This window comes from Dermacentor silvarum, chromosome 2, assembly GCF_013339745.2.
Source record: "Dermacentor silvarum isolate Dsil-2018 chromosome 2, BIME_Dsil_1.4, whole genome shotgun sequence".
Lineage (NCBI taxonomy): Eukaryota > Metazoa > Arthropoda > Arachnida > Ixodida > Ixodidae > Dermacentor > Dermacentor silvarum.
In genome coordinates this window covers 222,927,413-222,938,353 of record NC_051155.1, presented here as the reverse complement: position 1 = coordinate 222,938,353, position 10,941 = coordinate 222,927,413, and the positions used below count along the sequence as shown (strand labels likewise).

The 10,941-nt window shown below is 48.0% G+C and overlaps 1 protein-coding gene across 1 annotated transcript; it reads right to left on the bottom strand.

Annotated features, from left to right (window-relative positions):
• Nucleotides 1-4,007: 4,007 nt before the first annotated feature.
• LOC119441235 (calcium and integrin-binding family member 3) lies at nucleotides 4,008-10,623 on the bottom strand. The gene is made up of 6 exons (XM_037705877.2): nucleotides 10,430-10,623; nucleotides 9,914-9,948; nucleotides 9,467-9,584; nucleotides 8,880-9,027; nucleotides 6,293-6,488; nucleotides 4,008-4,213 (listed from the first exon to the last, which is right to left on the bottom strand). The coding sequence occupies exons 1-6, from the start codon at nucleotides 10,478-10,480 to the stop codon at nucleotides 4,192-4,194; spliced, it is 570 nt and encodes a 189-aa protein (XP_037561805.1). The 5' UTR covers nucleotides 10,481-10,623; the 3' UTR covers nucleotides 4,008-4,191.
• Nucleotides 10,624-10,941: the final 318 nt, after the last annotated feature.

Sequence of the window (10,941 nt, the reverse complement as noted above, 5' to 3'; positions counted from 1 at the left end):
GCTCTTAGGCGCCCGTTCCTGCGACAAGCTTCGGCGTCGCAGCCAACCGGAGATAACCTCTGGTTAACCTCCCTGTCTTTCCTTTACCTTTCTCTCTCTCTCTCTCTCTTCGGCGTCGTACATCGTAACCGAGCGAAACAGCACAACGGGCGACGAAAGACGGAGAGAGCGAAGAGTGCAAGGAAGAAGGTATGGCGAAAGCGAGAGAAGAAAAGCGTAGTGCCGCGCGAGACGGACTATGGCGACGATGGCTACCTCGATCCGCTCGGCATCGAGGCACTCTGCGCGTCGTCTGTTCACCAAAGCGCTGCGTGAGTGGAGGTCTGTCTGCGGCGGCTGCTGTGGATCGCGCCCACGCGTCAGCCGCGCGTTGCCTCTCGCGATCTCCCGATTAGCGAGGCAGTCGCACCACACTTCGCTCTGTTTGGAACGTGCCGCACGAGAGAGATTGTCCGCGCCAGCCAATATATCGCGAAATAACGTATAGAGCTGCGCCCAAATTTCGCATTAGGGAGTATCGTAATCGTCGGTGGAAATTTTTTTTTCTTCACCAGATAGAACTCGGAAGGATTTGCAACAAATGAGATGGGTTTTTAAGTGTTTGTTGTTACCATATAGTAAATTGTGTAATGTGTAAATTGTGTAATGGAATAATTTTGGAAACGTCCTGAAGCGCGTTGCCGGATCAAATTCCGGCCACGGCGGCCGCATTTCGATGGGGGCGAAATGCAGAAAACACCTGTGTACTTAGATTTAGGTGCACGTTAAAGAACCCCAGGTGGTCCAAATTATTCCTGAGTCCCCCACTACGGCGTGCCTCATAATCAAATCGTGGTTTTGGCACGTGAAACCCCATAATTGAATTGAGTCAGCCCGTTGCGGTGGTCGAAGGTGTTGAAGGCCATACAGTGGCTGTGTCGCCCCCAAACGCAGAACACGCTCTCTCCTCCGGCTCCGTCGAGTCATGGTCGAGTGCTGAATGAGCTTGGCTTTTGGCAGCACGACCATAGCGTGTGTGTACGCGTCAGCAGTATTTGGCACCACGAGACCGCCACAACAGGTTTCGATGACGTGATGAGTCTCCTTTTACACGTCCGAAGCCGCGCTGCACTTGGTGTGCGATTTTAACTTCTCGCATTGATAGGCAACATAATTATTTGTTGAGCTATTGGGTAATTGAGGCTCCGTAGCGTAGTTACTGTGTCGACGGCTATCCTATTAAAAAAAAAAAGGCAAAATTTGTGCTTGAACTAGTGCAACAGCTTGCCCTAAGTCTTTTGCCTTTTATTCACTTCGCTCTACATCACCGGCTTCATGCCACGGCGCTGTGTTATTGCCCCGAGATTAGCTAAGAGAGAGAGAAACGTTTATTCTTGAAACAGTGTCCCGAGCGAGGCCCGGTATCACCCTGAGGTGGGAAGGTTCCTTAGTCCAGGAACCCTCTGGCTTCGGCTGCCCTCTTGGCCCTGGCGACGAGTTAATTGTCGTTGGTCTTCCAGGTCCCCGAGGGCGAGCTTGGCCTCCCACGTTTTGAATAGGTGGTCTTCGTTTGCTTGTGGTGCTCGGTTAGCGTCCATTTCCGGCTGCATTTCGCTGTCTTCATGCCACGGGCATTCCAAGAGCAAGTGTGCCAGGGTGTCGGGAACGTTGCAGAGTGGGCAGAGGTAGCTGTGGAGCGTCGGGTAGAGGCGGTGCATTATAGTTCCGTGAGTGTAAGTATTACCAGGGTCCTTCAATACTGGTATTACTTTGTGAGGACCACGCTTTCTTCTTTGCCGAGGTTTGGGTGCGGTGGAGGGTGCACGCGGCGCTCGAGCCTGTAGTGTTGCAATATCGCCGAATAGTTGTTGGGTACGGCTTCCACCTCTTCTGCCGCGGGTTGCTAATAGCCTAAGAAAATAGAATCGAAGGAAGGTAGCTGCATATGACATCCTCCCACTATTAGGTCGCGAACTTTAACTCAGTGGCATTTATAGTCCTATAAATGGATATTGTAATTAAATTTACAAGCTTATCGCAATTATATATATTGTCTCCGAGTTGGTTTGAAAATATAAAGAGGTCTAAAAAGTTCTTGAACGCTTTCAGCAAGACATATCCTAGACCACTAATAGCTTGGCGTTCGCGCAGCTGTTCGCAAAAATCGTACATCTAAATAAAATTGAAACTAATACTTTGTTTAGACATTTATATTTTTCTGTAAAGATGTCTTATAAACGTTCTGCGGGGGCGCCAGCCAGCGAATGATGTCGCTATCGTAATCGCACGTTGATGATGTAGCGAGTCGGCTCGCGTATTCGCGTGTACGCTGAAAGAAGACAAAAAAAAAAAAGAGAGAGAGAGAGAGAGAAAGAAAATATGGTTGATGTGGAGCAAGAGCAGTGAGAAACCTAAGGATTGTCACGATAGAAATGCACTTCTTTTGATCGAGCGCCCGTGATAAAACTTTTCACCGCATTAAAATGACGAAGAGCCGGTTTGCGACCATGGCAGTGCGTTTAGATGTCTTGATCCTCAATTCTTCCGTTTTGAAGTGGAAAATTCGTCATCCACTCGACAGTAGCCCGAAGGTACAAAGAACACTCGTTAGAAGGAAAGCTTCGCGGTTGAGAAATTAGTTATGGTGGGATTGAATCCAATGCCTTTGCAGGGCGGTCGCTCTGCCATCGGAACTAATCAGGATGCTAGAATATCGCAGAGGAGGGGGAGGAACAAAGTTCATTCAGTAAAAAAAAAAAAGAAAAAAAAAAGAAAAAAGAACGCAAACAGATTTGTTCTTTCTGCTTACGCCAGCGGCGTCCAGGACTCTTGCGACCTCAGCCGTCTCCCGGGCCCGCTCCACCAGTTTGCGGTGGTCACGCGCAAAGCGCAGCGCAAGACCGAATAATGGACAACTCGAAACGTAGGTACACAAAACATGGCGAATAATGCAGTTCCGCGGAAATCCGCATGGTGGAGAAGAAAATTCTTGAAATAGAGAATTGTTGTTCACCCGACAGTAGCACGTAACTCTCCAGTCATACCGACGCGCTGCCTGGATCAAAGTGCAGCGGCGAAAATGGCGCCAGCCATTGAAAGTGACGCAAAAGTGTTAAGGCCCATTCACACTTGCGACTATGCGAAGTCGCGCGACCAAGTTGGTCGCAAAGCGACCAGTCTCAAATAGTCGAAAACGGTCGCTTTTCTCGAAATGCGACCATTTCGGGCCAGTCGCTCTCTGCTCGATTTTTCAGTCGCGCGACCGCAGTCGCAGAACAGCTGAACCAATCAGATGCGAAGGAACAGGACGTCCGTATACGCTGACGCTTATTTTACGCGGCGATGACATTTCAAGCAGACGTGAACGGCATATCGTGATACATTTCGGTTTAGCGACTCGTCGGTGGCATTTGTAAGTGTGAACATCATTCGTCTTGAGTAGTTTTCTGATCGCCAGTCGCAATTGGTCGCGCGGCCTCGCCTAGTCGCAAGTGTGAATGGGTCCTTATTGTGCGAAACTTGTGCGACTCCTGTGCAGCAGTCATATAAACGAGCAGAAAACATACTCACTTGTACTAATAAGCACTCCATTCGTCTTACCAGCAACAAAGCAAGGCCTGTTCGCCTTGAACCGTGGAGTCACGTGTGAAAGCAGGTAAGCTATTCTGAGAACCGTGCTTTTGAATAAAGATGACCCCCCCCCCCCCCCTAACCCCCTCCGCCTCCTACAAGCCTTATCCGCAACCTTCATTATCATGGAGGTTACGGCTATTAGTGCGCAGGTCCCTCGTTTGTTTATGAAGTGTTGGTCCTATACAGTGAGAATTATTCGACACGCTCTTAAATTCTGACAAGCCTTATTTGAGACAACCAAGAAAGATATGTGCCCAGCCAATCAGGAAAGGCAAGGTGACAGCATCCAGAGCATCACCACCGCGTTCTCGAGCGCTGTTGACCGTTGCTGCGTGACCTGAATCCAGGACTCTTGCGTCATTCGATGCGACTGAGAGCTTCATATGTGTGAATTAGCCAAACAACCATCGAGTACCGTAATGCTTTATTAGACACTTAGTTGTCGTTTTCATTGCAATGTGACGCTGACAAAAATTGACTTTTCTGGTGGTTTGTCTTTTCTCGCTGATGTTAATATATTGGCTAATAATGGGCAATCACGAAGGCCTGCTTCTCCGTGCTGTACCGCCAAGACGATGTTCATATTCTGATGTGAAAGGCGCTGCAAAAGAACAGGAAAGGAACTCATTTATCGACTTGCGTAGGCGCAGATGATAGCATTAGCGCTGTATTTATTTGAGTAGAAAGCTACAATTCAGCTTTATATCAGAGCGGGCGTGTTTATGTCAATTCATTGCTACGTACACAACGGTTCCCTCAGTAGCAAGTGATCTCTGTAGGCACGATTTGCTGCCGACATTTGTGGTAGGGGAGGAGAGGAACAGAAGGAAAGATCGGAAGGTTAGCCACTCTATTTTGTCGGAATTCTGGGGACGTCGCTAAGTTTGTCCCGAGAAATCAGCCTAGTAGTTAACAATGAGCATGAATAATACTTTGACCACCGGCAGCTGAGGGCACGGTTAAAAATTTACGTAGAAACAAGCGAAATACCGCTTGCCGCGGGATTTCAGAATATTTTATTTCTTATGGTTGCGTTTTGAACGATGCAATGATAACGCACATGGCGTCGAGTTAGGGCTTTTTTTAGAATGGGTCTCCGTGTCCTCAAGGGCTTCAGCAGTCCACTGAAAGGGATTTTAATGTAGGGAGAAATAGTTAATCTACAGTCCCATGTCCTGCCTCGCGCGCGCACTTATGTCTCCGAAAAATATAATCAACTCCTAAGCAACTATAGATCCCTGGAAGTTGCACTGTGAGCTGCTGCGTTTTATGGTCTTCAAGCACACCCTGAAGCGTTTCACGTACTTCTGCAACGTGAGCGGTACTTAAAATAAGATCAGATGAAAGTAGATTAACCCTGTAATACCCAAAGTATCGTTATACTAAGCAGTTCTCGTGCCTCAGAATTCTGAACTTAACACATACCTTACAGTAACGTTCTTGATACGCTGAATCGAGTTTTCACTTGTGGAGAGTTCAGCAAACCATTGACTAAATAATTATCATACTAATAAATTTATAACTCAAATAATATTTCGTTGTTCTTTTATGATAAAAATAAAGGTGAACAATGACCATGACCAAAAATAAAGGTGAACAACTTTTAATTTTCCTCGAGATGTAACTTATGGCATTACAGGGTTAGCCGCCTTTTCCCGTCTCGTTAGTTGTTTCCTGTAAAGCGTGCCGCACTGCTTATAAACTCTTGCTGCGGTGAAACTACTTCCACAGGCACCGTTGTCGCTACCGCAGCAGACATTGCAAAGAGCGACTTCTTTTTCTAAGGATGAAGAGAAGGCTCGTCGTTCCAAGAAAATGACGAAACTCGGTGCTTTAATCGAGCTGTATTTTTCCGTTGCTAGCACTCCTGAAAAAAAAAAAAAAAAGAAACGCGGAGCCTTGCTTGCATTTGTCTCGGTTGCGTTGACACCACATTGAATGCCGCAGGGCACGGAACGCGGTACAAAACGCGGAAGTTGAACGGCATTGCGATTCCCATCACGTGATCAAAGAGAACTTTTCAAGAATAACTAAGAAAAAGTTCAACGTGGTACTTAAAATTTCAATTGAAGAGTAATCGAAGTAGCCCAAGCATAGGACGCGGTCGCTCCCTCCTTCTGGAACTACGCCAAACACGCAAAGCCTCTGGAGGACCGTGCTTTATCTTGACTCTTTTCTGATCTTAAGTCAACATACGTGTGACAACCACTCAGAAATGGGGTTGAGTGTACACAGGCTCAACATGACTACGACGTGTAACAGGTGCGCCTGTTAAGACTTTCACGTTAACTTGTGCTTTCAACCCTACTTCAATAAAACAAGAAGCGATGCATTTATTTCCGCTTTACTCCATCACGATGAGGTCTATTGTGTCATTTGTAGCGGGACTCCGTAGATTGAGACGTAAAATGCGCAACAGGGCAGATGCTGTCGTTGGAGATAAGGGCTACAGCTTATAAGGTCACTTTAATAATGGCAGGTGGCAGGGGCCTCATAATTAGTGCAACACTCGCAGCTACGCGAAACTAAACACGGCGTGAAAAACTGGGACGCAGGACGCAAAAGGCACGTCTCAGTTCCTCATGTCCTGTACTTTGCCTCGTGTCACAACGCGATGTTTTCACGATGTCACGATCATTGGTTTCCACCTATAGGTCCGTTATATGACGCCGCATTTCACCTGATAAAATCGGGTGCGCGGGTGATGACGTGTTCGAATTCGGTAAAGGAGATCTTTCCGTCGTCGTCCATGTCGGCCTCCTCGAGCACCTTCTCGACCACGATCTGCACCTCGTCCGGTGTCAGCTCCGAGCGCGTCAGTGCTATCGTCGCCTTCTCGATATCTCCGGGGCCCAGCATCTGATCCTCGTCGTAATCTGCGGTGGGACACAGATATAGTGCATGTTTTCGCTGCGATTGAGAAACAACTGTAGCGCACTCGATGTAGATATATTCCCGGAGAATATCTCGTAATTTGATATTCTCTGTCCCTCCGCCTTGACCACAATTCTCTTGCTGCAGCTTTTTTTATGAGAAAGTTAAGTTTTTTTTTCCTGTTATTGTCTAGATTTTTACTCCTGCGTGAATATTGACTGTACTGTAATAACTGCACGCGTCCACTCTTGAAATAGCTCAACATAGGACTGACAGTGTCAATAAATCAAATGGAATGACATGAACTGCAACCTGAGTGGTCTGGAATGAAGCAAGGATAAGATGTAAGGCCCGAGTTTTGTGGAACTCATGATCTCCAGAGCTTTGGCGACGGGTGAATGAAATGATGGTATTGAGACAAAGAATCTGACCCAAATGGCGCCTTTAATTTCAGTGGCTTAATACTAGCGCATCTCTTCATGAGCTGTCCGTAAAGTTAGTTTTCACGTCACATGTTTCATGGCCAAATTAAATTATGGGGTTTTACCTGCCAAAACCACGATCTGATTATGAGGCACGCCGTAGTGAAGTTCTCCGGAATAATTTCGACCACCCGGGGTTCTTTAACGTGCACCTAAATCTAATTACCCGGGTGTTTTCGCATTTCGCCCCCGTCGAAATGTGGCCACCGGGATTTGATCCCGCGACCTCGTGCTTAGCAGCCCAACACCACAGCCATTAAGAAAACACAGCGGGTGTTTCGCGACCAAATAATGCGACAGGCGCGCTGCAGTGATCAGTGGGCCGGCACGGGCGGCGCCGAGCTGTTCTAAAGCATTGCCATCACTGTTTATCCCGGGGATCTTAGGTGTGTAGAGTGCGCTGCGGTATTGTCTTTTACCATTTTAAGGATGACTCTGGTCCATGCTATACCAGAGTCCACGTCTATACCAATACAAATGTATGTACTATACCAATGCCCAGTGACTATACCAATGTCCAATGACTATCCCAATGCCCACTTCCGAATTATTTAGATAATTCGGAAGTGGACGTAACTCGGGGGTTTTCCGCATGGCACTCCAAATAACGAAGGTTCTGTGGTCGTCGGTGGTATTTTTTGCTGTTTACGCAGCAAAACAATATGTAAAAACTCAAGACTGAATTCAAGGCATTTTAGGATATGTAGCATGTTTACACGCCCCACGGGATTGCAGTTAGCACTTTAAACGATCTAGTTTCAACAAGTTGGACCAAATGTTAACACAGAACCAAGGTCATGCATCTGACCTGTGTAATTTTGGGAAATAACTCGATGTCTGTGAATTTTGAAAGGTTTGATTAGTCTCCTGTCTGGCTCCTTCGACTCGGGCCCTGCATAGTCATCGTCGTAGTCTCGGTCTGCAAAGCCGACTGCCTTGAAAGCGTGATGTTAGCTGTGGCACTTTAGTTTTGTAGAACAGAAGTGGCTCAATTCATGCTACTGGTAAGTCATTTCGGGCCTCGCTCTGCCGCTTAAGTGGCGTTGCTTGAGTTTTAGTTGCAGTAAAACACCTCTGCCATGAGCTGAGCTACAACGAAATGTCCTATAGAACGATAAATAAACTTACTGAGTGTGGAAAGGGCACGTTCATCGGTGTCTGTAACGAAGCTATCTGTTGACGAAACACTTTCGCTACCGTGTTTGTTTTCTCATGGTGATGTTTGACAGTATGTTTAGCCGCAGTAAATAAATAAATAAATAAATAAATAAATAAATAAATAAATAAATAAATAAATAAATAAATAAGCAAACAAACACCCCCGTTGAAGCGTGAATTAGAGCACTGCACAGGCCGATTTTTGCGGCCCGGGCCCGGCCCGGGCCCGTTTTTACATTGGGCAGCCCGCCCGAGCCCGATCAAAACTTTTATGGCGAGACCCGGGCCCGGCCCGGGCCCGGAAATAATCTACGTTACCCGCCCGGCCCGGCCCGCCACCCCTTTACCTTAAGCCCGAGCCCGGCCCGAGCCCGACTCGAACCCGGCCCGAACCCGGCCCGAGACCAAAAATACATGTTTTTCAGAGTTGAGAAGCCCGAGAATAACTCGCAGAAAGCCCGAGCCCGGCCCGGGCCCGCGTCAAAAAACCCGAGCCCGGCCCGGGCCCGGGTCAAAAAGCACACGCCGTGCCCGAGCCCGGCCCGAGCCCGTAAAAAAACTCCTCTACCCGGCCCGGTCCGGCCCACGGGCCGGGCCGGGCCCGGGCTTTCGGGTAAGCCCGAGCCCGTGCAGTGCTCTAGCGTGAATATACTTATAGACAATTTTCACTGAAATTGAAACGAACAAATTCGTGTCACTTATCCATGCACATAGAAAAGAAGCCGCACAGTGACTGCGGTGCGCGATGCTCACCGTAGATGCGGAATGCATAAAAGACCTTGACGTCGCGCGGTGACGGTTCGCTGAACACGGACAGCATGTCCAGGAAGTCGTCGAAGGTCATGTTTCCGCTGCCGTCGTGCGAAAACACCTTGCAGATACGCTCTTTGAACGGGTTTTCCTGCAGCACACGTCAAAGGACGGGATTACTAATTTGCAGGCGTCAATTCTGAAACGGGCAGGTTGCTGGCTGTACGCGAGTTTATTCGTATTGTCTACTCATTGTCATTTGATCTCTGAGGTCCGGTAGTGAAGCGTAAAAAAAATGTCATGCTGGTTGGGACATAATTAAGAGGCCTTGTTGCTTTAACAGAACAATCGGACGCCTGCAGATCCCACCGCTGCCACCAGCTGTTAAGAGAGATACCAGGCTCTCATCGGTAGCATGACACGAGGGCCAAAGGTATGAGCTGGAGGAGATCCTGGCAGTGACGAGGCAAGAGATAGCCAACGAATAATGCCTTTTCGTGATCATGCTTCGTCCTCGTTAAGAAGTAAACGGCGTCCATTAACACACGCACTTCCCTGCCAATCTGTTTTTGCTGCAAAGTGAAGTGTACCTTCAGTTCGGGCATCTTCTCGATCTTCTCCATTGGCACAACGATGGTGTGCGCCTCGTTCCCGGTCATGACAATGGGAACCCGCTGGCTGTCCAGCTCTCGGAACCGCTTCTGGATCCTGCGAGAACCGTTTGTTCCGCCCGCCCAGAGCTATAAAAGCTAGGTGTAGCTCGGCGTCCGCTGCACGTACGTGCCTCACGCGATATTCGTACTTTAAATGTCTACACAGCAGCCGTAATATATGACCTCATTATATTCCTCTGTAGCGTACAATAGCTTTTGTTGCGCAGAGTATCGCGATTTTGGCATTTGCAGGCGTGTTAATGTATGTGTGTATAGCATGCCCAATTAGTTGGTGGAGTTTCCGTTTTCTTTCGCATGCAGCACAACAGTTGTTCCTCTAACTGTGGAGTGAGGTTGGTTGATCTGTTGGAATCGGACTCTTACCTTAGAATTTCTTTTCTTGTAAAGTAGGTGCAGTCCTTTATGGCGGCAGCGGGTGAAACATAAAATAAAATAATGTAAAGTTGACAGGTATTAGCAGCAGACGTTTATTTGCCAAAAGGTGCCAGTAATCCCACACGAGCGCTGTTTTTAATGTACTTGGGATTCGTTTAGGCTTCTCTTTCCTGCCAATTTTCTGTTTATCTATTTTCGGAGCAAAGCGCAAGCCTACCAACCACCACAGTGCTGGTTTAGAGATTACTACGTTCTGTACAATAATAACCGGCGTCTGTACATTTTAGTGATGTGTTTTGGTTCATACCATGCACTCGTAAGTTACACTCGAGTCTATTTTGACGTCCACACTCAATTTTGACTAGTCCAGTGCTTCTCAAACTTTTCCAGTACGTGATCACTTTAACACTTCTGGTAGTACCAAATCTACCATGACCCTCCGAAAAGTGCGTACTTGACTCCCTTTTCGAAGGCCTTTTCGGAGGCACCTGCGACCGTCCTTACCTGGTAATCCTCGAGCTGTTCGTCCGTGAAAGTGACGACCTTGTTTCCCATGCCGCCAGGCAGCACGTGCCCCCAACTTGGCGTTCTATAGCTCGTCGAAATTGCGACGTAGAATGTTCTTCGTCGATAACTGCGCAGATTCCTCTCGAAGCGCGTGTGCGTGCAGAGCAGCCTCGATCCTGAAATGAGCCCGAGCCCGGTCTGAACCCATCTCGACGTCGGCGACCGCGTACCGGGCGCGCCCATCAACCCTAGGCGTGGTCTCGTCGCCGTAGCAGGTGCTGCTCCCCCTTTCTTTCTTTTCACGTTGTCCCGCGTGAAAGGAAGCACGTTTTCCCTCCCGTTCCTCTAGTTTGTTTTCTTCCTTCCAGACACCAAGGCAAGGTCAGTTATTGCTGCGCCGCCATTTTGTGACGTTTGAGTGGTAGATACGTATGCGTCGTGTACGGTACGGCGTTGCGTAAAAATTTTGCGAATGCCAGAGCAGTCAGCCTTGAAAGATTCCCTTCTAA